General features: G+C 51.8%; 1 protein-coding gene across 3 annotated transcripts in view; it reads left to right on the top strand.

The window, feature by feature from the left end:
• Positions 1-27,144, top strand: part of SLC2A9 (solute carrier family 2 member 9) — a 143,714-nt gene that overhangs the window by 15,982 nt on the left and 100,588 nt on the right. For 2 of the 3 annotated variants that reach the window (XM_081303941.1, XM_081303940.1), the window contains exons 2-4: positions 900-1,003; positions 6,973-7,071; positions 22,287-22,447. In XM_081303941.1, coding sequence (XP_081160067.1) covers positions 941-1,003; positions 6,973-7,071; positions 22,287-22,447 — 323 coding nt within the window. In that variant the 5' untranslated portion in view covers positions 900-940. Of the gene's footprint in view, positions 1-899; positions 1,004-4,316; positions 4,555-6,972; positions 7,072-22,286; positions 22,448-27,144 lie in introns of those variants that run through there. The other variant, XM_081303939.1, reaches the window with a different exon arrangement.

Genomic DNA, 27,144 nt, shown 5'->3' with positions numbered 1-27,144 from the left:
ATAAGTAATGCACAAATATTACATTTTAAATTAAGTAAGAAAACATGCAGAATTTAAGCACATCTAATGTTTCATTATGTAAACCTATGTATGTATATTTTTAGTGTTGAAAAAAGTATGTTCATTTATATATCTTCCCTTATTTGTCAACCAAGAATGTATTCTGAGCATCTCTCTGTGGCATCCAATGTTCTTGTAGAACATAATTTTAAAGGACTACATGAATTTCCATCGTGTGAATGTGCCATCATGTAGTTAAACTTTTCTGCTAGACATTTTTTATTTTTCTTTTTTTAAATACCATTTTTATCACACACACACACACACACACACACACACACATGCTGCACTGAATATTTTGGACTTCCATCTTTGTGCACACTTTTAGTCCTGCTTTAGGATAAATCTTGTCGAACAAAGTTATTGGGCCAAAGGGCAATAGAAACACATTTCCAAACTCCAGAAAAGCCTCGCAGTTTCTATTTCCATCTCAGCAGCGATCAGGGTGAGGATGTTGGTGATCTTTTCCACTTGACAGGCTGCGAGATCAGCACTGGGTTTTCATTTCCACTGATTTCATTTTCACCTCTTGGAGACAGACAGTCTAGCATTTCTGAAATGTGCTCCTTCTGAAGAGAATGGTGTGGGAGCAGCCTGGGTCTAGTAAGCCCTAGGGCAGGAGTGGGATGCACCGCAGCTCATCCCAGCCCCCATCTTGTAAATGGGCCAGAGCAGGCAGGTGCCAGGTCCCAGGGCCTGAGTGAGGACACTGCAGTGTCTTACACTGGCGTCCTTTACACTGGAACGAACCTTTTGGAGGCCATTTGGAACCACCTGCTGTGACCTGCCATCTGTGGCAGCAAGTGCCTAATGGCTCTGTCCCTTTTCCTCTTTCTCAGCAACAACAACATCAACAAGTCCAAAATCTGAAGAATAAACCATGGAGCTCAGAGAAAAGGATGCAGCAGAGAACAAGGAAAACAAGTCGACAAGAAAGAAATCGGTCAGTGCTGGCTTCTTGCCCTCCCCTTGCATGGGCATTCTGGTGGCCTGGGCAGTCCCTCCCGTCCCCCTCGCCCTCCGTCCTCCAGGGTCAAGGTGAGGCCAGCAGAGAGAGGATCTAGCAGGGGCTGGGAGCAGAGCCCCGTGGGCGGAACTGGGGGAACGAGAGCGAGTCTGTGGCCAGGCTCGAAAGTCAGGAGCCTCCATGGTACTGATCTGCTGGTGGCTTTCTGGACTTGGGGCATTCTTAAGGTCATTTCTCAATGAGGGAACATTGATGCTGACAGTGATATGTCATTGTCCTTATGAGAGACATGGAACCCATTCCTTGCTCTCTCAGATGGAGCCAGTCTCAAACTTCAACCCATCTGTGCCTTGTCGCCTCCCAAGGGTGTGGACGTAACCACACATTGCAAGAAAAGATGCCCATATTCATAATAAGCCTCTATTTGGCAGGACAAAGATCAACACAAGTCTACTTGCCAAATGGCCAGGCTAGTGTGGAATTGGCAGGCTGGACATTATGGGCCCCATACAGTGTGTAATGACACCACCTGCCTTGGGTCACCCAAGGACACGGGAGAATTGTGTTAAGTCGATGTGATTCCCTCTAAGTGGACACTGTATCTTTTGGTGCTTATCTTAGGTGAGCCGAGCATCCAGTGCCTAGGTGTCTGGTGGAATGGGGAAGGGAGGTAGTCATTTCATGCATTCTGGTTAAATGACACTCAATAAAAAGCTCCTCTTTCCCTCAACACTTCCCTGCTAGAGAACTGTCGCCATCTCTACGCCAAGCTTCTAGCCTTAGAAGTTATTTCTAAGTCAAACTTCTAGCCTTAGAACTGCCCTCTAGATGATTTGAGCTCAATAGCAAATGTGTATCTAGGGACCAGAGGCTGAGGCTGATGTGCGTTTGCTCAGGCTGTCGTGGAAAGCCCCTGAGACAGGCTGGCTTAAACAATAGAACCTATGGTCTCACTGCTCTCAAGGCTGGAAGTCCAAGACCAAGGTGTTGACAGATTGATTCCTTCGGCGGCCTCTCTCCCTGCCTTGTAGATGGTGTCTTCTCCTATGTCCTCACATGGTCCCCCTGTGTGTGTTTGTGTGTATCCTAATCTCTTCTTATATGGACACCAGTCAGATTGGATTAGGGCCACCAAAAGACTTCATTTTGACTTATTACCTCTTTAAAGACCCTGTCTCCAAATACGGTCACATTCTGGGATACAATTTCAGAGATCAGGACTTCAACATGTGAATTTGGGGGGACTCACGGTCCAACCTGTGCGATACACACAGTCCCTGGAGAGCTCCTGTCCAGAGGGGAAGGCATACTCAATGGCAGCACATGGCCCAGAGAAGTGGCAGAGGGAGGTCCAGGGAGGCCTCCCGGAGCAGAGGTGGGGAGGGAGCTGAGCACTGAAGGGTGAGAACAGTTAATAGTCCGAAGGGCCCGAGCCGGGGCCGGGTAGCTGGGTGCGTGGGTACTTAGCCAGTGCTGGGAAATGGTGTGTGAGGAAGCACTCGGTGCAGAGCAGGCTGAGTCCAGACCCAGAACACTGCGGAACATGGGTTCTACACCTGCCCCACCCCTAGAACACCTGGGATCTGCTTCAAACCACACCTGTGCCAGGAGTTGAGCTTCTGTAGGATCTACCGCAGAGTACAGGACCACAGGCCACAAGGGACAGACACTGCTGGGGATTTGGAGGCTGGCAGCTCCATGCCCTCTCTGGACTTTAGTTCTTCCTGCTTACACAGGACTAGCAGCTCCCCCAGGCCACAGGGTGTGAACGCACTTGGGAGAAAAGTGTAGGTGCACGAGTCGAGGGGGAGGTGCAGGTTGTGGGGAGCCCTGGTTGCTGTCTCTGGTTCCTAGTGGGGCTCCATGTCCTCCCTCAGGCTTGATGCCCAGCTCTGGGGCCCACTGTGTTGACAGCCTGGTTCCTGGCACCGCTGGAATTTGCACCTGCAGCGGGAACTATGGAGCTGCTCATACAACAGGCATCCAAGCCGGCAGCCTCCACCCGTGCCCTTCCCCACTCAAATACCTCCCCAGGCTCGCCCATCCCGAGTGTGCTCAGGAGTCACCTCTCCCAGAAAGACTCCCGGATCCAGCTGAGACTGGCGCGGTGCCTCCCCGGCACTGTCCCAGGGAATTCTCGGCCCTTGCAGGCATGGGGTAACCCAGTGCTTCTCACTGGGCTCCTGCTCTGGATCCGCCATGCAGTGAGGAAGGCAGCCAGGTGGCTGGAAACCAAGTCAAGAAATAGCCTGCTCTCGCAGAGGCGCCCCCCCCGACCAGTGCACAGAGCGGCCAGGTTGCACTGCTCCGTGTCCAAGCCTAACTGAGGAAGTCTGTTTCCCATTTGCTCAGAGCAGCCGCTGTCCTGCTGTAGGGCAGTGGGGGCTGAAAGCTTTCTCACCCACGTGCCATTACGGCCCCCAGGACGCCTGCAGTTCTCCCCATCTTTTTTTTTTTTTCTTCAATGTGTGCTTTGCATTAAACCCAGTTTGCTGGCTTCTGCCCCTTATTTGCAGCCCGAGCACTCTGAATTCACCAAGCATGCCTCTGTCCCTCCCAGCCTCTGTGTCTGCCATCTGCTTCCAGGAGCAAAGAGTAGAGGCCACCTGTCCTCGCCATCATGAAGGTCCTTCTCTGACATTTGGGGTGAATCAGCCATGTGGGGAATTCATCCTCACTATGTCGTGCTGAGCACCAGGTCCCAGCCTCCTGGCTCCTTTTACTGAGTCAGCCAGGGTGGTGCAAGGAGGGGCCCACTCGGCCTGGGGCTGAGTAAGCAGGACAGAGTCATGGCAGCTCTTTGTTCTTGGGCTGCAGGGCTGCCCACGTCCATCTCCAGCGTGCTGCTAGGGGTAGGGTGGGCCGTGTGGTTTCTGTTTCAGCCCTGGAGTACCTCTGCAGGCAGCTGGAGTGAGACCAACAGCCCGTCTTGCACTGGTAATGGCAGCTCGGAGAAGTAATGTGACTCGCCTGAAGTGGAGGAGTCAGGACCTGAGCAACACTTGAGCCAGTTATTAGACCGCTCCCTGCCCCAGAGATTAGAAAGGTGCCCTGGGTTCATGCCAGTCTCCCCACCTCTGGAATGTTGGACTTACTAAAGAGAGAGAAATAAAATGATGACAAAGAAAAAAATCCATACCCTGGGTGAAAGTCCCCAGAGGACAGATTTCCTTTTTAGGATTTTCTCGTTGCTGTAATGACTTAGAAACAAGGAAGAAAATGTTGCCCACTTCCTGTCCAGGCATGACCCAATTGCCCCATTTCCTGTTGGGTGCTCCAGGCCTTCCAGTGGACTCTGCCTCCTCATTCACGGAAATGCCCTGGCAGAGTCCGGGGGCCTGGCCGAGCTGTCAGCTGGGCCACCAGGGCCCATAGTAAGGAAACCAAACATGGATTCCAGGGAACTGAGCTCTGCTCCCCTGACACATGACAGGAGCTACCTTGGCCCTCCCGGATCAGGCAGGAAGCCGCCAGAGTGTCACCGCCAGAGGAGGAAGAGCAGGGTGCCAGGTGGGAGGAGAAGAAAGGTAAACACAGAATGGCCTCCGGCCTCAGGCCGCGGTGCACAAGGGCAGGCTGTGGGGAATGCAGGTGTGGGTGGCTCTGCGGGACACGTTTCCACCGGGGCTGGCAGCTGTGTGGCTAAAGGGCCTTGGGCTCTGAGTTAGGGAGGCCTGGGCTTGGACCAGCCACTCTGACCCATGTGACCTTGCGTGGTGTTTTACTCCGAGCCTCTGCATCCTGGGCCGGCTCCTGGCTGCCCGGCTGTACCCAGAGAACGTCCTCGTGAGGCTCTGCCCTGTGTGTGCTCCGCTGCCCCTTCTCCCTCCCCAGGCATGGCCAGGCAGCAGCATGAGCTGTCAGGTGCCAGGAGGGAGAGGCAGCAGGCTGGGCAGGCCACCCAGGGGCAGGGGGCTCCAGAGAAGCAGCTGAGGCAGGGAGGTGGCTCCCATGTGCCCTCCTCCACCTCTGCAGGGGCCCTCATACCAGGAGCTCCCATTCTGATGGGTGCCGACGAGAGGGAGGAGACCATGTCTTCTAAGGTGACCAGGACTGGGATCGAGGGAGTGTAGGGCCCAGATAATAGCCCAGCACAGCTGGTGCTGACGGCTCAGGGAACTGGCCCATAGGACGAGACGCAGAGAATGAACTTAGAGGGAAGAGGTGATGGAGATGGAGAGCTTTTTCTGAAGGGACTCTGTCCCATCAATGGATCTCATTCAGCTCAAGCTGCAGAAAACCATGCTGGCCCCATTTTACTGGGCAACACCATCCCCCTGGCCACAAGCCCTTCCTCAGCCTCCACCTGGTCCCTAGAACCTGTTGAGCACCTCTTCTGCAGCAGGCTCAGAGCCCAGAGCAAAGAGCAGGGAGCACAGCAGCTGCCCTCCCACAGGAAGACCCCTGCCACCATCCAGCCCTGGCCACTGACACTCATGGGCACCCAGCAAGTGCCAGGCTCTCTTCTGACCCACTTAACACCTTCTCTAAGCAGGGGGTTCCAATATCATTGCCATCTTCAAGATGAGGAGACTGAGCAGCCCTGCAACAAGCCAAAGACTACAGTCATAAGTGGCAGTTGAATAACAGATCTGTAGTAAAACAAGGAGGAGGAGCTTCCAGGAGATGGCAGGAGAGGAGAGGCTGGCTGTGGGCCGCAGATCTGAAGCTTCTAGGAGGAGCACTTCAGGTGGACCAAGTAGAGAGAACTCTGCCAGTCTGTTTGGGAAGCAGCTGGACCAGAGGGAGTGGAGAGAGAGGAACAAAAGGAGAAAACACCTTTCTGAACACTGGTGACATCTGGCAACCACTGACCCTCAGTGACCTGGCAGCAGTGTGGCATGTTAGTAAGAGCCCTTTTACAGGCGGGCAAGCTGGACTCTGAAAAGTCACACCGCTTGCTCAGGCTTCTGCCACTGTGTGGTGGAGCATCGGCTGCTGGAGCCCCCCTAGGGAGGTTAACGAGGTGGTGGAGAAGGGAATTGGGATCAGGGACCTGCGTCCCTGTTCGCTTGTCCTGCTCACTGCTGTGAACGCTCCCAGAGCTTCATCAGGGCCTGGCACCTAGAAAACACACAGACATGCATGCTCAATGGTAAATGATGGCCAAGAAATTGTCTTCCAGAGTGCCTGGTCCCTGTCCATCTGGCCCATGTTTCACAGGGCAGCCCGGGGTGGTCAGTCTTTGTCAAGGGGCTGGATGTTTCTGTCCTGGCTGTGGCCATCCTTGGATGGAGCAACAGGAAAGGCCCCTGTGGGGGCAGATGCCTTATTCTCAGCACCAAGTTCTATCTCTCTGTCTTCAGGTCCTTATTCCAAGGTGCTTGGACCAGGCTGTCGATCCATGCCTCAGCGTGAGCGTGTGTGCATGGGCATGCCTGTGTTCCAGACACGCAGGCAGGTGGAGTTGGGGGATTGGGGAGGAGCTGCAGCTGTGACCACCAGGTTCCTGGCCCCACCCCAGGCAGCACCACAGACAACTCTGTGCCCTTTCCTGACTTCTGCAATAGGGTGCACCGGCACTGGTGGAGGGATTCCAGATGACGCCCAGAAAGCTCTCAGAACAGTGCCTGGCAGGGGGATCAGTGAGCACCAGGCGCTGCCCAGCAGCTTAGTCTAGCTTTGCTCTCCGCTCCTGTCTGGGTCAGACCTTAGCTACCTGTAGCTAAAATGATGCGTGTGGCTGCTTCCAGATGGCTTGCTAAGGGCAGCAGGCGGGGTTCTGTGCTCCCTGGCAGCCTGGCTGGGAAGACAATGGTGTGTTGTGGACCTGGAGGGAACCCTGTCTGCTGCCCCCCCCCACCTCCACCTTTCCATCTTCTCCTTCCAGCTCCTTTTTGGCCCCAGACAGGAATTCTATCAGGGAGGCCTCCCCCAGCTAAGGGGGACCGTCCAGGCTCTGCACCCAAGGGCCTGCGCTGATGTGCTCTCCTCTCCCTTCACAGGACTGGTCCTGCTCCCTCGTCGCCGTCTCTCTGGTGGGCGCCTTGGGCTCCTCCTTCCTCTATGGGTACAACCTGTCCGTGGTGAACGCCCCGACCCCGGTGAGTATCCGTGAGGAGTCCATCCAGAAGAGGGCACTGGGGCCACGGGGATGCTTCGCGAAGCCCTGCTTCGGGCATTCCTATCTGGGACCCTCTATGGGCTGGTTGATCCAGACCTTGTGCGGGACATTAAGGGGCAGGGGACACAGAGTGGGACCAGCAGCCGCCCTCCGGGGGCAGATAGGAGACATAGGAGCAGACAATGGTGATGGTGTCTGTGTGTGTTGAGGTTCGGATCCTTGTGGCTGAAGTGTGGGTATCCTGGGAGAGTGCTGGGGGGACCCTCCCCACCCAACCCCCACCCCCATCCCCACCCCCACCCCCATGCAGGACAGATTCCTGAGAACTCTAATGCTGGGGAAGGAGCAGGAGAGACCTTAAGCCATGGAACTTGCATGTTTTCTCGACTTGCTCTCTGTTATCTTCAGATCATCACTCCTGTACCCAAGACCCCTCTGTGGCTTTTGCTTTAGCCTGAAATCAGTGCTAGGTGCGGATGCCCCAGGCCTCCTTCACGGGTGCTGGGTGCAGTGGGTTTGCTCCCTTACCTGAGCTGTTAGGGTGCTGCTCGGCTTCTGGGCATGATGAATGTGTAAGGGAGGATCCCCATGCAGGTGGTGGCTGAGCCCAGACTTGGAGGTGGGGGCTGGCAGCCAGGCCTGAGGTCTGGGAACAGCTAGGAAGCACAGGTATCTGCAGGTGGCTGCAGCCCAGGTGTGTTTGGGGGGTGCACAGGGCTAGACAGTTTCATGCTTTTTCTTATTTGGGGGCCAGCACCCCTGCATGCCAAATACAGGGGGGCCAGGGCCTGTGGGTTCCAAAGGAACCCTGGGATTTTGTGGAGGCTCTATTTGTCCTGGAGCAGACCTGGGTTCTGATTAAAAGTTCTGTTAACTGTCTGACGTTTGGAGATCTGTGAAGTTTGATCTGGTGTGCTGAAAAGTGCTTGAAAACTAGGAGCCTGGTGGCTTCTCCAGGTACTTGGAGCGATCCGCATTTAGCTTTGTCATTGTAGTATTATCCTGAGAAGGGGCTCTGACTGGCCCTGACTTGTCTCTGAAAGAGGACCGGGAATTTGGACTCTGCTTCATCCATTCAGGGTGTGGGAGCCTTTGCACGCACAGTTTGTGGAGAAGACATGGGAAATTTGAACTTGGAATAGCACCATGTGTGTTTCAACAGTGACGGTGGGGACAGGAGGGAGGACCAATTCTCCTTGATTCTTGCAAATATTTATTGAGCACCTATCACATGCCCAATGCTGGGAATTGGGGCAGGCAACCTGGAGGAGGCAGCATTTGAACTGAGCCCTGAAGGACAGGTAGGGCTTCCTCTGACATGAGAGGGAGGGGTGGGGAGCTAAAGCACACTGTCTGGTGTGTCATTTTAGTGGCATGTTGGGGACAGTAGAGGTGTGATGTGCAAGTGCCTAGGGGAGTGGAAGATAGGATGGAAGAAGAGGCAGGAAAGCAGGGTGGATCGAGGGAAGACCTCAGCTCTCAGCCGAGAAGCAGGATTATAGTCTCTGGGTGCTGAGGAGCCATGGCAGATTCAGGAGGAGGGACAGAGGAGCAAGCGGGTAGGAGATAAAATTCAGACCAACCATGTTACCTCCATTTCACCACAAGGAAAGAGAGACACAGAGTTTAATCAAATTGCTCAAGATCACGCAGCTAGGAGAAGGAGGTGCTGGAATTCAAACCCAGCCCTGCCTGAATCCAACCTGTGCCCCTTCCACCCCCCATGATGGACCACAGGGCCAGGACCCCACAGCCCAGCATTCTGGAGCCTTGGCAAGGTCAACTAAGGCAAGGAATCAACCACGGGAGGTGGGAGGGACCACAGTGCACTGAGTGGGCTGTTCCCTGCCATGCCCACCACCCCAGAGCCTGTGCTGGGATCTCCCCACAGCAACTCCAGGGTCAAGGGCAAGCTCCGATGATGCTCAGTGGCATTACAACAGGGACCTATATCGTCAGAATCCCACCTGGTCCTCCTTCATTGCAAGGAGCCGTTCCTGTAAAGTGCATGATCCAATAGAAAAACGAAAGGCAGCTTTATTGTGAGCTGACCAGCTCCCCAAGTCTTGCCTTCCCATGGAGGCATGGGTCATTGTGGCCCCTTTCTCTGTCAGGCCCCAATGTCCTGGGTTTCTAAATGTTTCATGGGGTAGGCTCCATGGGGCAGGCAGCCTTCACTGGGCATTTTGTTCTGTCATGTGGTCAGGTGCTTGTTAGGGAGGTGAACAGGACATCCCCCAGGGGCCCCAGCAGCAGCAGCAGGGACAGACACTCCAGAGTTCACCCCACAGTGAGAGGCGGGCTGCAGGGGCCTGTGAAAGGGCTTCATCCTACCGGGGAGTCGGAGGGCCTCGCTGGGGCTTTCTGGGGATGGTGAAGACCTGGGAGTGGCTGTGTGCTGGGCGGGGGGGGGGGGGAGGCAGGAAAGAGGGCTGGTGCCAGCTGGAGAAGGGTTGCAAGGGCCAGGCCTGGGGCAGGATCCAGGATGCCCGGGCTGTGAGCCCAGAGGCAGAGGAGGCAGGCTGAGGGCCAGACTCACCCCGGTGCCCTCCCAGGGCAGAACCACCCGCAGCGGGAGCCCAGCAGGTCTGCACAGGAATCCGGGCTCCACCCCTGAGCTGCCTGTGCAGAGTGGTGGTGCGCACTCTAGTGAACTAGTTGTGAGAAGGAAAGCAGACGTGATGCTGGAGGAGCTCAGCTCGGTGTCCAGCAGGCACTCTGATCCTCTTTCCCTGCGGTAGGCAGAGGGCTGGGGAGCAAGGCTGCCCTAGAGGCAGGGGGTCAGGAATGGAACAGGGACTCTGGGAAATGGAGCCCAACGCAGGCCAGAGGACAGAGCCTGGCAGCACATGGGGCATTGGGCTCTCAGGAGAGCAAAGGAAGGCCTGGGACAGAGAGGTGTGGATACTAGGGCTATGGCTGCCAACAGGGTCGCTGTTACAACCAAGATGCCACATGGACACAACCCTGGTATTAGCACAGGCACAGGCTCCTCAGACCCCTGCTGGGCCAGCCTCTGCTATGGATAGCTGTGATGCAGGGCATGGGCAGGGGGCTCCAGCTGCTGGCTGCTTGCCCCAGGCAGGCAGTGTCTCGCTATCTGTGCCATTATACCCACATTCACACCCTCCTTCCCAGTTACAGTCCTGGGGAGCCACAGCTAATCCCCCTGTATGGAAGAGGGCACTGAAGCAGGGGAGGTTAACGTGGCCAAGCTCCGAGGCTGGCCCATTTCCTCCTCAGTACAGTCACCCTACATGAACTGCATCCTGCCCACCTGGCTTTCAAAGAATCCCCAGAATCTGACTGTATGGGACCCCTTTGGAGAGAATATCGGGTGTCTTGTGAATCCACAAGCATCTGGACCACTTTGGTCCCACTGGATGTGAACTGAGTGTGCACGAGCCCTGTGTGTGGCCTGTCCTCAGAGGACCCCGTGGGTGTTCAGTTCTCTTCCCTCTGATGGTGCAGGAACAGGAAATAAACCTTCAGGAAATTTTCGTTGTCTTTGGCTGTTGAAAGCTGGGCTTCTGTGCAGGGGGAGGAGTTGATCGCTTTGATTGAACCCAGCTGCTCCCCTCCTACAGGCCCATCTGTAGCCTGGCACACCCTGGGGTCTTCTAACCTTCCCTGTCTCCACCCCTACTCCTGCAGTTCATTCTGCACTGAAGCCAGAGAGGCACCTTGGACAAGTTGAGGTGGATCACATTGAGCCTCTGTTCAGAATCCGCGGCTGCCCATCACACCCAGAAAACAATCCACACTGCTGTGGCCCTCAGGGCTGGGGTTTGCTCCTAGTCACCTCTGGGTTCTCACCACCCAGTACTCCCCCCACTCCCTTTGCTCCATGCACATGGCCCTCTGCTGTTACTGGTTGCCGCCCTCCAGACCATTAATATTTTAAGTTTTGCAAAATCATATGGTCTTTTTGCAACTATTCAACTGTACCTGTGTACTGAAAAAGCAGACCTAGACAACCTAAAAACTTGGGGCGGGGGGGGGGGAGGCTGTGTGCCAATAAAGCCATGCACAAAGGCAGGTGGTAGCGGGGAAGGATTGTCTAATCCCTGAGCTTGGGGTTCTAGGAAAGGCGGGGCACCTGCCATCACTAGACCTCTGGGCAGAAGGCAGGCTGGCTGGCTGCACAGTTCTTCCGAGGCCTATGCTCTGTGGCATCTAACATGGAGGATAGATCTTCCTGCAGCCATTGTGTGCATTAATTGCCGATCATCCGGGTTTTTGTTTTTTCAGTTTCCAGTGTCTAATTCTAATTGGCATAGCAAGCTACTTAGCTAGCCATCATCTCTATCATCTACCTGTCAATCTATCCTCCATCCATCCACCTATCTACATATGTATCTAAAGCATTCTGAGGGCCTTGTAAGAGACTGGACAAGAGCTGAGAGATACAGCTCACTGGTAGAGCATTTACCTAGCAACCACAAGACCCTGGGTTCAGTCCAAGGCCAGTTTGCACACAAGTCAGATGCGTAGGATACCTGCCTGGATTTTCAAGCAGCCGAGCAAGCAGACTGAGGATGCTAGTCTGGAACCTGGCACATGGTCTCAGATTTATGTCATTTAAGCTTTGACCTTTAGTAGGAGAATGTGGCTCTTCCAGAACCTGCTTCATTAGTACTGCCAGAAGATCTGGGACTGCAGAGTTGTAGTGGGAGGTGTCTGGATGGTACTGTGGGCCTGGTGTCTGCACCTACCTATGAGCCAGCTGGTGAGAGCCAGGTAGACAGGAAGGCTGTGGCGGGGTTTCTGAGCCCCAGGGGCTGCTCTCTGGAGGCCCAGGCAGGGCTGGGCGGGGAGATCAAGTCTGAGCAGGGGATGGATCCTAGCCCCTCTTGTGCATGAGTGTCATCCAGAGAGCCTAGAGGAAGGCTCTGGAAGCAACATCCTAAAGAAATGCAAGCTCCAAGCCAGGGTGGACAACATGGAACCCAAGTTCCAAGACAAAGGGGCCCGACAAAGGCCCAGCAGGATGGGGCTCAAGAGTGGGCCACACATGAGAGCCTCTGTCGGCCTGCTGATGCCGAGCTTCCTGTGCTGTGGGAGGAGGCCACAGGGCAATGAGCCCGGGAACAGCCGCCCAGGCAGGATGGGCACTGGGGTGGACGTGAGGAGGGCCACAGGGAGGACAGAGGGTGAGTGGGAGGGGCCTGGAAAGCAGGCCTGGGATGTGCAGCCCAGGACAGAGGGAGGTGGGAAGGGCGAGCACGCCTTCAAGGAGAGAGGGCAGAGTCCTGGGGCCTGTTTGCCCAGGAGGCTGGGGGAGGGCTTGGAGGCTCGGCAGACAAACAACAGACAGGACCCCCAGGGCCTTCCAGACCAGGTGTCTTACAAAAAGCAGGTGCCCCAGAGGTTCACAGTGACTTCTGACACCAGCCACTCAGACGCAGGCAGACTTCACAGTCACCAACCATCCTCACTTCAGATGCCAGACCCAAGCTTGGGGGTTCCCAGACCACCCACGTCTGAACATCTGGGTCCACCACCCTTGGGTTTGATAACATGCTAAAATAATTCACTGATCTCAGGAAAGTGCTCTACTTGAAATTATGGTTTCATTATACCAAAAAGGATGGAAATCAAAATGAGTCCAAAGAAGAGATACATCCAGTGGGGTTAAGAAGGTGTGAAGCTTCTAGTGTTCTCTCCCAGAGAGTCAGGCACCCTCACAGCAGTGGAACTCCGTGCCCAGAGTGCCACCTGCTAGGGACGCCACCCAAGCCATTGGGGCTTCCTTTTATAGGGCTGATGGATCTGATCATTGGCTAACTCAGTCTCCAGTCTCTGTCCTCCCCAGTAGCATGAGGCTCAAAGCCCCAACCGTCCATCACAGGCTTACTCTTTTTAGAATTAGCCAGTCCCTACCCTGAGTTCTCTTTTTGCATACACTAGTCTGATACTTTGGATACTAAAGACACTGCCATGATTCAAGAAGTCCAGGGGTGTGCGTAATCCTAGCTACTTAGGAGGCTAAGGTAAGAGGACTGCAGTTGGAGACCAGCCTCAGAAATTTAACAAGATGCCGTTTCAAAATTTAAAAATTCATAAAAGGGCTGGGGATGTACTACAGTGGTAGAGTGCCCCTGGGGTCATTCCCCAGCAACACACATGCACACACACGTGCGCGCGTGCACACACACACACACACACACACACAAACACACACACAAGAAAACAAAGGAGAGAAATCCTAAGGACTTAGAGGCTACTTCCTGTTATGGTCTGAATGTGAGGTGTCCCCAAAAAGCTCACGTGTGAGACAATGCAAGAAGGTTGGAGGAGAATTGATCGGACTATAATCATCAGCCTTAAACTAATCAATCGATCCCTGATGGGATTAACTGAGTGGTGACTGAAGGCAGGCGGGGTGTGGCTGGCGGAGGTGGGCATTGGGGGTGTGGCTATGGGGTAGGTATTTTGTATCTGGAGAGTGGAGTCTCTCTGTTCTCTGATCACCGTGTGAGCTGCTTCCCTCTGCCACATTCTCCCACCAGGATGTTCTGCCTCCCCTGGATCCCCAAGGAACGGAGGTGGCCTTCTATGGACTGAGACCTCTGAAACCCTGAGCCCCCAACTAAATTTCTCCTCCCCTACAGTGGTGGTGGTGGGTGTTTTAGTCACAACAGAGAAAAAGCTGAGTGAAACACCTCCCAAGGTCCAGGGACCAAGCCCAGGGAAATTCTTTCCTAAACTATACAGCTGCTTATTGTTTTACAATGTACATCATACAAATGTGTATGTTAAACAGGAAAACACTTAAAATGTTTGTTAAATGCCTCGGTGAATGAGAGAAGGAAGGCCTGAGTAAAAGGAATACATGAGAGTAAAGTTTTGGGGGTCTAATGTGTTGCCCCTGTTTGTAACCACTTAAATTAGGATTTACTTGGAGAAAAATATTAGAACCACAAAAATAACAGTGAATGGTTTGGCTTTATAGTGAGTCCCTCACCTTTCCAGTGGTTTCTGAGTTGGAAATGCCATGTCTTGAGAGAAGCCTCAGAACCTTGGCTCCCTGGTAAACAGGCCCAGGGCTTCCGTGGTGCAATCAGTGGGGCTCCCCAACAGTGTCCCAGAAGAAATGGCCTGTTCTGTCACCTTCCTGTCCCCTGCGCTTCTCTGAGGACAGATAAGCAAATGATAGTGAAGAGTAAAACCAACAGCTCTCTGTACTCAAGCAGAGCTGCCTGATTAGCTGCAGATGTGGGAAGCTGGGCCAAGAAAAGATTCAAATGAACCAACAGACAGCGAAGCCAAGTGAGCCCTGGGGTTTCGGGCTAGCTCTGTTGGCAAGGCCCAGCAGCTCTCAGATCAGGAGCCCGCAGCAGGTACCTGTGTGGCCGGAGGCCTATTCTCAAGGCTAGTGGGAGGGGACGGTGATCTTAGGTGGTGGTGACCTCAGGGCTCTGGTCAGTGGAGGCGGGGTGGTTGGACTCACTTGGTGAGAGAGGCCAGACAGAGCCGGCCATCACGACAATGAGTGGCTCCTACCTGCAAGGCGGAGACTCTTTCCTTCATTGCCTCATTCTTTCTTCCTCTTGGTTTTGCATGGCCTGGTCCCAGTGTCATCAAAGCGACAGGCTTCTCTCTCTCAGGAAAAGAAGACAGCTCCAACGCTGACACTAATTATAAGAACTATTGGCATGAATCCCGTCCTGTGAGCCAGGGGCTGTCTCTCATTTGTCCACCAACCACGGGGGACAGACATTGTGATAACAACCCCACTTTACAAATAGTGGGGAGACTGAGTAGTTTGCCCTAAGCTGTGAGGCTGGGGGCAGACTTGAGTCTGAGCAGAGTGCAAACTGCGGCTCCTCCCAGGGCCCCCCCCCGGGGCCTTGAAATCCTGACTTTTGGGAGGACCTGCACATATGCTGTTTTTTATATACTTTTTGGGCATCTCTCCACGTTGTTGGAATTCCTGCATCACCACAGTGTCTAATAGCCTAGTGCCGTGTCACACTGGTGGCCTCTCTGCCTCACGCAGGCCTCCGAGGTCGCTTCTCATTTTTCTCTAATACAAGAGGCTGCTGCATTGTCTCAATTGGGAGCTGTGGTTCGTGGCTTGGTTGGTTTTCATCAGAGCAGACGGAGCCCCTGGCTGAGGGGAATCCAGGCCTTCTCAGGCCTGCAGCTGGTGTCGGGGTTTTCCAGGGGCCGCCTGCCCGCCAGCCTGCTCCATCCCCTGGAGGCCACAGCTTATTAGAGCCAGGCAGCCTGCATCTTTGCTTCAGAATTTTCTCATTTCGTTGTTTCTCTGGGGGAAAAAAAATGCCACTTTTTCTGGCCTAACAGGGGAAGGCCCTCAGGCCTGTCAAGGCTTGGTGGGGTAGGACAGTGGTCACTGCAGTCAGAGCTGGGGACAGCTGACCCAGCAAGGTGGGAGGTGGGGTGGAGGTGTACACCTGTGATCCCAGTGACTTGGGACCTTTGGCGGGAAGATAGTGACCTCGAGGCCAGCCAGAGCAACTTAGCAAGACTCTAGTCTTAAGTTAAAAAATTAAAAAGGGCTGAGAATGTAGCTCAGTGGTAAAGCACCCCCGGGCTCGACCCCCAGCGCTGAAGCAAGCACACAAACACACTTGGAGGGAGGTGCTAGAGAGGGACTGCGCACAGATGCAACCAGGCCGCCTGCTGACCAGGGGAGCCAGACCTAGGAGCACCCACTAGGGCCGGCACCCTGCTGGGGACTTCACCCACCCCATCCTTCTAGTGGCTCCATCTCGAAGCTTGGGGTCTTATTCTTGTTTACAAATGAGTTATTCCAGAATCTGCTCAAAACCACTGCCCTGAACTTGTAATGGATCCGATGCCTTTTGAAAACCACCATGGACTCCAGGTGGCCTGTCCAGCCAGGAGCAGCCTGTCTGGTGATGAAAACACCTGCCTTCTCTTCCTATGGACCAGAGGACATGCGGAAGGGGTGGGGCAGGGGGACACCACCTGCATGCTAATGATAGGTCAGGGCAATATAGTGACCCTCAGGGCCAGGATTCATCACAGTGAGGGACACAAGGCAAAACCAGCAGAGGGAAAGGCGCGGGGGCCAGCACAGGCCTGCAGGAGCCCTCTCTAGTGGGGGAGCACTGCGTCCCCAGCAGGGAGTCACCGCAGCTCCTGCAGCATCTACCAGGAGTCTCCAGAGTTTGTATCAGGGGCTGGTCACATGGACCCCCTCGGCTCAGCAGGTAAAAACTCCCCAACTCCCACAGGGAGGCAGATACAGACTTCAGGGAACAGCACTGACCACACTGCCTGCAGACTAGGCACCTCGAGCCACGTGTGACAACCCTCCTGTGTCCTAGTCCCCGACCCTAGCCCAGGGCCAGCCTTGCCAGCCAGCCTTTCTGCGAAGAACAGTTTCAGGACAGCTGTGAGAACGGCTGTCTGCATGGAAGACTTGGTGTGGGGAGCAGATGACATTAGGTGGCACTGCCAGGATTTTGTGGTTTGGTGGCCAGAACTTTTTAAGGACTTTGGCATCGTTCTCCTCAGGGAGCAGTGGGGTCACTGGTGCAGACTGTCTTTACAAACCCTGTGGGCTCCAGGGCATGACGTGCTCTGCTCTGCAGCACGGGGGTGCCCAGGCCACCCACCAACTGTGCTATTTATGTGTGTTTTTATGGCACCCCTGGAAGGCGTGACATCTCTTTGTGAATCAGTCAGGAATATTAATACCGTGAGATAGGCGGCCCAGCGATTTCCCTCCCATGGTCTGGTGATTTCCACGGTTATTTGGAAGATGGAATCGCACAGTTTAGTTTCTTACCAGAAGCCCAGCCCCAAAGTTCTCAGGCTGGGAGATGCTGGTAGATCACTCACAGATTATTGTCAGCCCCTGGCTCACAGGACGGGATTCATGCCAATAGTTCTTATAATTAGTGTCAGCGTTGGAGCTGTCTTCTTACTGAGAAGTAAATGTGCCTCGACCTTCAGTTTACAACTACAGAGATAATGACAGGGACACCCCCATTTCTGTCTTCCATTGCACGTGCACCCAGAGCTCTGCATTATATTTCCTCTCACAAAGACCCTCACAATAGTCCCTTTGGGAGGGGCAGTGACCTCACAAACAAGTGTCCTGAGGCACAAAGAGGTTAAGTAACTAGCTCAGTCCCCCAGCAGAGAAGGGGCAGGGACAAGCGTGGAAAAAAGCCATGCCAGGTTCCCAGCCACTGGGACACTGCCCAAAGAGGAGGAGCACCTTGAGGAAGGTCGCTGAAGGTCAGAGACGGACACAGGGAAACAAGCAAGTCTTAAACCCAGGGCTCTTCCTTCAGCCTCCTTTTCTTATATCACGTGGCCTCTTTTCCCTTTCCTTGTGGCATAGGCTCTGGTTAGTTCTAGTCCTAATATAAACACTCCTTGATGAATTCATAAGAAATCTCCACCAGCCTCATGATCTTGCACCAAGTGCTGCAGCCTCCTCACCAGCCTGGCCTCATCTACTCTAAACTCTAAAATGGCCTTCATACCACACCTGCGATGAACACTCTGGAACAAAAATTAGAGCATTGATCCCATGCTCCCTGGCGCCCGCAGGGGTAAGTGTGGGTTCCTCGGCAGGCAGACGGAGCCAGGATACCCAGCCCCTGCCTCCTTCTCCAGCCTTCCCTGATGCCGAGCCACCCTTCAACCCCACTGCCCACTTAAGCTCCTCTAGTCAGCTCATGCTCTCCAGCTTCTGCTCCTTGAGAATCCTGGGCCCTCTGCCTGAAAGGTCCAGCCTGAGCCCGTCCCACCAGCCCTCGCTGCTCACCCCATCTGGTTCCATGGCTGGGTTCCATGGCCTCTCCTGGCTTCCTGCTGTCAGAGAAGTCCCACTGTGTTGAGTTTATACATGTGCACAGCTGTGTTCCCACTAGATCCTGAGCTCCTTAAAGGCAGGGGGACTGGGACTTGTGTCTAGAAGACAGGATGCACCCTCGTGGTAAGGAGGCAGATGCGTAGAGACAGAATAAGAATGGGCCTCTTGGTTTCTTTATCATTCATCTATTGAAGGGCATCTAGGTTAGTTCCACAGTTTGGCCATTGTGAATTGAGCTGCTATAAACCTTGATGAGGCTGCGTTACTATAGTACACTGTCTTTAAATCTTTGGGGTATAGACCGAGGAGTGGGATAGCTGGGTCAAATGGTGGTTTCATTACAAGTTTTCAGAGGAATCTCCATACTGCTTTCCAGCTTGGTTGCACCAATTTGCAGTCCCACCAGCAATGTATGAGTGTGCTTTCCCCCACATCCTCGCCAACACTTATTGTTGTTTGTATTCTTGATAATTGCCATTCTGACTGGAATGCGATGAAACCTTAGAGTAGTTTTGATTTGCATTTCTCTGTGGTATATAAACACAATGAAATATCACTCAGCAATAAAAAAGAATAACATTATGGCATTTGCAGATAAACAGGTAGAGAATATCATGCTAAGTGAAGTAAGCCAATCCACAAAACCCAAAGCCAAATGTTTTCTCTGATAAGTGGATGCTAATCCATAGTGGGGTGGAGAGCATGGGATGAGTGGAGGAACTTTGAATGGGGCAGGGCACGGCGGTAGGAAAGATGGTGGAATGAGACGGACATCATGACCCTTGGCACATGTGTGATTGATGAATGGTGTGACCCTACTTTGGGTATAACCAGAGAAGTCAAAAATTGTGCTCCATTTGTGTACAACGAATCGTAGAACATTCTGCTGTCATGTATAACTGATTAGAACAAATAAATTTTTTAAAAAATGGCCTCTCTGAGGAGGCCTGATGGAAAAGTAAAACATGGAATCTGGAAGGAGATGGCCTACCAGCAGGTCTAGAGGTGGCTGTCACGGTGGTGTGGAGACTCTTTTATTGCAGAGTGCTTTCTTCGAGTGAAATCTGACAAATTCTCCCAAAACATACAAGGAAAACTCTAGGCATGGGCCCATATCTCCAGGCCTGCCCATCCTCAATGAAGGAGTTGGCTTCAATCTTGCTCCTTCTTCTTTTTCCCACCAGGACCTTGCACGTGCTAGGAAAACAGTCCACTGCTGAGCTGCATCCTCAGCCCTTTTTAATTTTGAGACAGGGTCTTGCTAAGTTGCCCAGGCTGGCCTTGTACTTGTGATCCTCCTGCCTTCATCTCCTGAGTAGCTGGAATTGCAGGTGTGAAACACCATGTCTGGTTCATTCCCTCCTCCTAGAAGCCTCGTACCACAGTGCATGTGCTGGGCTTTGGCATTGGGTTGACTGTGTTCAGGAAAACCAGCTGCTGTAACAGATAAGCCTGAGCTTCAGTGGCTTAACACAATGAAAGTTATTTTCTCATTTGTGTCGCTATCTAAAACAGTGAGTAGGGGCACCCCTTCCCAGAAGCCATTCGGGGACTCAGGCCTGTCAATGGAGCGGTTCTCCTCTAGGGCTTTGGAGCCCTCTGCTGGCTCCCTCCAGAATGGCCAGCTGACAAGGAAGGAATGAGCCTGGACAGCATCCCACTCCTGGTGCCTGGGTAAGGTGACACACATCACCTCTGCCCACTCTGGGTGAGTTGTCCTGTGGCCCACCTAGATGCAAGGCACTGGGCAGCGTGGCTGGCCGTGTGACCAGGGAGGGGAGAGCGCAGGTGCAGAGAGGCCTAGCAGGCTTTACCATTCCAATGGATTCCCCGTGGCTGAGGCTGCTTCTCAGCTCCAGGTCTCCGCTCCTTATGGAGCCTCTCAGCATGGCTGCAGGGTGAAGGGCAGTGAGGCGTGCAGGTGCCTGCCACGTGCCTAGCAGCCCACCAGCTCCAGGCCTCCCCTTCCATCCCATCCCTACCCTTCTCCTCCTGTCCAGTCTTTGTATTTTGCAGGTTAAGAGTTAGGATAAAGCAGTGGCTAAGACTGGGTCTGGAGTCCACTTGCCTGGACTTGAGCCCTGACCTGCTACAGCACACAGCAACAGTGTGAGCCTGGGAAAGACTTTACATCTCTCGCTCCCATTCCTCACCTGCCCAGAAGAGAGCTACAAAGATGGTGCCCTCTCACAGGGTCTTGGAGAGGGAAATGGGTTGGTTGATGGGTGAATGGCACTCAGCAAGTTGAAATATGATGAATGGGGCACCTGGTTGTTATTATTATTATTATTATTATTATTATTATTATTATTATTATTATTATCATTATCTATTCATTGTTCTACAGCCCAGCCTGCTTTTTTTATTTTTATGATTTTATTTTATATGAGCATTACACAGTGGAAACTCAGTTTAAAACACAAACACGAACGTAAGCTTCTGCTCCATACCACTACCAGTCGTGTGTTCACAGATATTTATGTCATGAATCTTAATAATGATTTGAGCAATTAATTAGCAGAACAGCCCCTATCGCCTGGGTCCCTCATCACCCAGCACCTGTCATCAGGCCATTGCAAGCTTTTCAGCTGGAAGACAAACATCTAATCACCAAAGGCAGCACTTGAAACCAGCTTTCAGGGAACTTTGGAGAAACATGTGCAGAGGGCACAGGCTGTGCTGCAAGTCGTCCAGCTTTCCGTAAGCTTCTGCTCTGTGCTTTCCCAAAACCAAAGCACAAAACTCTGCAGACCCCTGAGGCAACACCCGGCAGGGAGTGATCTGAAAGTCCTCCTTTTCCCAGAAGACGTCCAGTGCAGCACTGCACAGAGGAAAGAGGTGATTTCCCACAAAATGGCATCTTTTAGTTTCCTCACTTTAATTCCAGGAGACTGGTCACTGCTGTAAGCATGGCAGTCAGAGGCTCTGCGGAGCCTGTCTTGGCCAGACTCCTTGCAGGAGAGCTGTGATCAATGGGCGGAGCACTGTAGTAGGGACCGAGGTCACCCCCAGGAATGACCTTTGATACATGTGAAGGACAGTCAGGTGGCAGGCGGGTTGCCTGTGAATTCCTAGACACTTGGGTATATACCAAGGAGTGGGATAACTGGGTCAAATGATGGTTCCATTCCAAGTTTTCTGAGAAATCTCCATACTGCTTTCCAGATTGGTTGCATCAATTTGCAGTCCCACCAGCAATGTACGAGTGTGCCTTTCCCCCACATCCTCGCCAACACTTAATGTTGCTTGTATTCTTAATAACTACCATTCTGACTGGAGTGAGATGAAATCTTAGAGTCGTTTTGATTTGCATTTCTCTAATTGCTAGAGATGTTGAAAATTTTTTCATATATTTGTTGATTGATTGTATTTCTTCCTCTGTGAAGTGTCTGATTAATTCCTTTGCCCAATTATTTATTGGGTTATTTGGTTTTGGGGGATTAAGTTTTTTGAGTTTTTTATATATCCTGGAGATTAGTGCTATATGTGAGGTGCGTGTGGTAAAGATTCTCTCCCATTCTGTAGGCTCTCTCTTCACATTTTTGATAGTTTCCTTTACTGTGAAGAAGCTTTGTAGTTTGATTCCATCCCATTTATTGATTCTTGATTTTATTTCTTGTGCTTTAGGAGTCTTGTTAAGGAAGTCAGTTCCTAGGCCAACATGGTGAAGATTTGGGCCTATTATTTCTTCTATTAGGTGCAGGGTCTCTGTTCTAGTGCCTGAGTCTTTGATCCACTTTGAGTTGAGTTTTGTGCATGGTGAGAGATAGGGTTTAATTTCATTTTGTTACACATGGATTTCCAGTTTTCCCAGAACCATTTGTTGAAGAGGCTATCTTTTCTCCAATGTATGTTTTTGTCTAATATGACATAACTGTGTTTATGTGGGTTTGCCTCTGTGTCCTCTGTTCTGTACCATTGGTCTATATGTCTGTTTGGTGCTAATACCATGCCGTTTTTGTTACTGTAGCTCTGCAGTTCTGGTATTGTGATGCTAAGGATTGCTTTGGCTATTCTGGGTCTCTTATTTTTCCAAATGAATATCATGATTGCTTTTTCTAACTCTATGAAGAATGTCATTGGGATTTTAATAGGAATTGCATTAAATTAGATTTGATTTTTGACTCTCAGGTTTAATATTTACTGAGCAAGTCACTTGGTCTCTCTGAGCCTCAGTTTCTCTGTCTACAAAATGTGGTAGACTTAGGATCCATTCCCTATCTTTGTTAGAAGAGTCCAGTGCTCATACAGCATTTAGCAAAGTGCTCAACGTGAAGGAATTGCTCTGCACAAGCTCTTTTGTGTGTGTGCCGGCTGGCTTCAAGCACAGGATGGAACACAAGGAAATAACATGGCTTGTTGTTCATTTCCAGTATATCAAGGCCTTTTACAATGAATCATGGGAAAGAAGGCATGGACATCCAATAGACCCGGATACTCTGACTCTGCTCTGGTCTGTGACCGTGTCCATATTCGCCATCGGTGGATTGGTGGGGACACTAATAGCGAAGAAGATCGGAAAGTTTCTTGGGAGGTCAGTAGAGGACTGTCTGTGTTGGGGGGATGCTTCATAATGATCTTAATACATCCGCACCACGGTCCGATCTCAGCAGACACAGAATTCCACTCCGACAGTTCAACTGGAGAGATGGGAAGGGCTAAGAGGAGGAAATAGGGCACAAGAGCCCAGGGGAAACTGGAGCCAGGGATGACTGGGCGGACAGCAGGGCTAAGTTGTGGAGGTGCTGGGCTGTGGCACAGCCATAGAGCCCGAGTGAGGGGGAGCAGAAAGAAACGCCTTGACCTCGCTCCCCGCCTTTCTTGAGCCATCAAGGAGGGCCAGCTCCCAGGGTGCAGAGTCAGGAGGCAGGGAGGGTGGATCTGGATGTGGGGGCAGATGGAGAGCAGCCCACAGGGAGCCTTAGCAGTTGTTCTACAAAAGCACATAGAGATCTGTTTTAAAGTGATTGTCTTCTGTTATGTTTATTTAATCACTCTCTAGTTGATAAGCATTCAGGCTATTTTGAATCATTTGCATTATAAATAAGGCTGCAGTGAGTATCAAAAGCTCCCTGTGGACATTTTCCACCCAGACCCTCTCCAATTAGATCCGTTTTACCCTGTGAGCTCACTCCTCACTTCCATTTGACGTGAGGTATCTCTCAGAGAAGGCTGGTCCAATAAACACCCCAAATCCATGCTTTCTCTGTACCATTGCCCCTAGCAACAGCCTTCTGGGAACTACTGAGGTGTGCCTGGAAGTAGAGAGTCTCTTGAATGTTCATGTCTGACCTTGAATCTTGTGTCTTCTACTTACTCGCTGGGGGTCTTGGTCAACTCATTTAATTTATTTGGACTTCAGTTTTCTCATCTGTAAAAAGGGAATGATAGTCCCCACCTGTGAGAATGTTATGAGTGCTAGGGAAAATGAACACAGAGAGAAAGTCATTAGTAGTAGCTTAATAAATGGAAGCTGCTGTTATTTACCATCTTCTTCACTGTCAACATGACATCCTTCATAGAGATGCTCAACAAAGCTCCATACTGCATTGACTTGAATTGCAGAGGAGGTTCATCATACCCCAGGACATCCCCCAGACCCAGGGATGCAGAGATGGAGCTGAGAAGGGTCCTACCTCTTCCTTTACATTCTGCCTCACATACATCCCACCCAGGAGCAAGTTAGAGCAATGAGGCTTCAAGGACGGCTTGGTGGCTCATGAAGGTCTCTGGGACCCAGTAAGTGCTGACATTTTCCTCAGCCCCAAGGTCACTTCCAGAGCAGTAACTAATGGGGACTCAGTACTAGGAAGTACAACTGTTACCTAACAGAGTGCCATTTTCTGAGGTCCTTCAGTGCTCCAGGTACACATGTACCCTCAGAGAAGTGAGGGCATCTGCCCAAGGCTAGCTGGCTCACACATGGCTGAGGTCACGCTGGGACTAAGCACAATTCCTCAGCACCCTGATCTTTCCCCTAGGGGAAGGAGCTCTAAATTAAAGTCCTGTTGGCAGTGGTCTTCCTTCCTTCCTTCCTTCCTTCCTTCCTTCCTTCCTTCCTTCCTTCCTTCCTTCCTTTCTTCCTTCCTTTCTTTCCCTGGATTGAACCCAGGGGTGCTCAGTCACTGAGTTACAACCCCAGCCCTTTATTTAAAAATATATTATTTCGATACAGGGGGTCTCTAAGTTGCTGAGGCTGCCTTTGAACTTGAAATCCTCCTTCCTCAGCCTCCTGAGCCTCTGGGATTACAGGCGTGCACCACCACACCCAGCTTGGCAATGGTATTGTAAAGTTCATGGTGGTGGGCAATTGATCAGTGCCTGACCAGCACCCAGACTAGCACCCATGGTCAGAGGCTCTCGGGTGCTGTCACTAAGCCTGAGGTTCTTTCATGAAGCCCTTGGCCCAAAGCTAGACCCTGTTCACACCCTCCTGTCTATCTTAGTTAGATGGAGTCACCTCCTGCCCCAGGCTCCGTGGACTGTGAGGCTGTGTTAGATTTTTGCCACTGTGACCAAACTTAGAGGAAAAGTCCACCTTGGATCATGATTTCAGAGGTTCAGTCCATGGTAGGCTGGTTCCATCACTCTGGGCCCCGAGGTGAGCTAGAGCATCGTGGCGGAAGGGTGTGGGTGAAGGAGCAGCACTCTGTTCACGGTGGCTGGAAAGCACTTTTCTGGCCAAACCACAAAGTTTTAATATCCTTTAGCTCTTCTTTATGCTCTTGATTCTCATAACAAACCTGGATAAAAGTTGCCAGCAATATCCATGCCAAAGACTGAATGCTGTGCTGCCTTGACATTTCTTCCACCAGATTGCCGCCTCCATCAGTTGTAAATCCAGCTTTTCACAAAGCTTCAGGACATGGATGAAATGCAGCCAGTGCTTTGCCACAATAAAACACCAGTGGCCTCTAGTCCAACTCCCAATAAAGTCTTCATTTCCCTCTGAAACTTCAGGGGCACAGTCTGCACTTCTGTCTGCATTCTGACCTGAGTTCCCTCCAGATTTTCCCATTCAGTTCTGATTACAGCACTGTAAAGTTTATAACCTGCATCTCCAAACGCTTCAAAATTCCTCCTGCAAACCATTTCCAAAGTCTTCTGAGCTACAGGGTCAGGTCAGACCCAGCAACAACCCCACTGCTCAGTACCAATTCCTATTTTAGTTAGGTTTTTTTGTGACTGTGACCAAGATACCTGGCAAGAGCACCTTCAAGGAGGAAAGGTCTTTCTGGGGCTCACAGCTTCAGAGGTCTCCGTCCACAGATGGCCAACCCCATTGCTTTAGGCCCAAGTGAAGGCAGCACATTGGGAGATGGGCCCAGCAGAAGAAAACTTCCCAACTCATGGTGGGGTCAGGAAACAGAGGGAATGGGGAGGGGAGAGAGAGAGATAAGAGGGGAGGAGAGGAGAGAGGAGGAGAGGGGAGGGGAGGGGAGAGAAAGGAAAAGGGACACAGGGAAGAGGTACACTTCCAGCACATGTCCCCAGTGACCCACCTCTTCTAGCCACACCCCCTTCCTACAGTTACCACTCAGTCAATCCATTCCAACTAAGATGGACCTATTAGGTTCTAGCTCTCATCATCTAATAGTTTACCTTTAAAAATTCCTGCATTAAGAGGAGCTTTGTGGGACACCTCATATCCAAACCATAATACACCATTTCGGCATTTGGCCTTTGTAATCAGGAAAGACACAGCTGTGGCTGAGGGCTGATGCTTGGGCAGAGGTGTCCAAGACCCTGAGTGATTGGTGATGCAAGTCACCATGATCCTGGACAGTGCTACAGTGGATGATGGAGATACAGGAAAAGGCAGCTGGCTGGCTCTTAGTTGTTAAATCTGTAAAGTACAGATAAGCAAATCCAGTGTTGGGAGGATTTCCTGAGGGAACAGCCATGGTGGGCGTATGAGAGCAAATTTACAGGGTATCTCATATCATTCAAGAGCTTTTGGAATGCCTGTGGCAGGAATGCAAATCAAGTTGGTTTAAGGCTGAAAGGGAGTTAATTGGCTCAGATAACTGAAACATAATTTGGTTGAATCCAGTTATGGTTTTATGTGATGTCATAAAATAATCAAATCTATCTCTTCCCCCCATGTTCCAGCTGCCATCCTCCAGGTTGGCTTCATCCCCAGGCCCTTATTCCCATAGAGGGTCACAGAGTCCCAGCATAGAGAAACTGCCCCTTCCAATAGTTACAGTGAAGGTCCCAGGCAGGAATGTCCTGAGTTAAAGTGCATGTCTTTAGGGTTCTCAATCAGGGGACAATGCACACCATGCGGGGACTTTGACAATGTCTAGAAACTTTTTTGTTTGTCATAACTGGGTGCTGCTGGCCTCTAGGAGTGGCCAGGGAGGCTGTGAAACACCCTTCAGTGCACAGGAAGCCTCACAACACAGAATCCCCCAGCCTCGGGTGTTAATATGCTGAGGTTCAGAAATCCCCCCAAATAACCTTCTCAGACACCAGATGAGAGCGTTTTGAAGATGTTGGGTGAGCCCTGTACCATGCACCCAGCTCTGGAGCCACAGTGAATGGAGATCTGAGCTCCACCAGCCCCCACACTGAGAATGTGGGCAGGACCTGTGGGAATCCATGGGACTCCAACGAGAAGGATGGAGCTTGACCAAGCACCAACAAAAGGCATCCCATTCACTATTTCAGGAAAACAGCAGGTTCTCAAAAATACTGTTTTCTCCTCATCTTATTCTACCCCAATCTTTTCAAATGTGTTTTTAGCTTATTGTAGTATAAAATAACTTGAGCTCCTCGTTTAGCTGGGGGAGTCTGCCAAGCCTGTGCTCCAGCTGCCTTAACAGAAGGTCACAGACCTGGGGGATTAAACAGCTGACTTTGTCATCTCATAGTTCTGGAGGCTGGAAGTCCAAGAGGAAGGTCACAGTAGGAGTCATTTCTCTTAAGGCCTCTCTCCTTGGTTTGCCGATGGCTGCTATCTTGCTGTATCCTCATAGGGTCTTTCCCCTGTTGTACATCCCTGGAGTCTCCTTAGCTTCTTAAAAAGACACTTGTCACATAGGATTGGACATCCTTATTAAGACCTCATTTAACCTTCATTAACTCCTTAAAGACCCCATCTCCAAATGCAGTCACAATGGGACCAGGCCTTTGACATGTGAATGTTAGGGGACACAGTTCAGCCCAGAATGGAGCACATATACTGTGCTCCTGAAGGTTTCTTCTTTTCAGCTGGACTTGTCTCAG

This window comes from Spermophilus citellus, assembly GCF_964194105.1.
Source record: "Spermophilus citellus genome assembly, chromosome: 8".
NCBI classification, from domain to species: Eukaryota; Metazoa; Chordata; class Mammalia; order Rodentia; family Sciuridae; genus Spermophilus; species Spermophilus citellus.
This window is presented reverse-complemented; position numbering and strand designations above follow the sequence as displayed.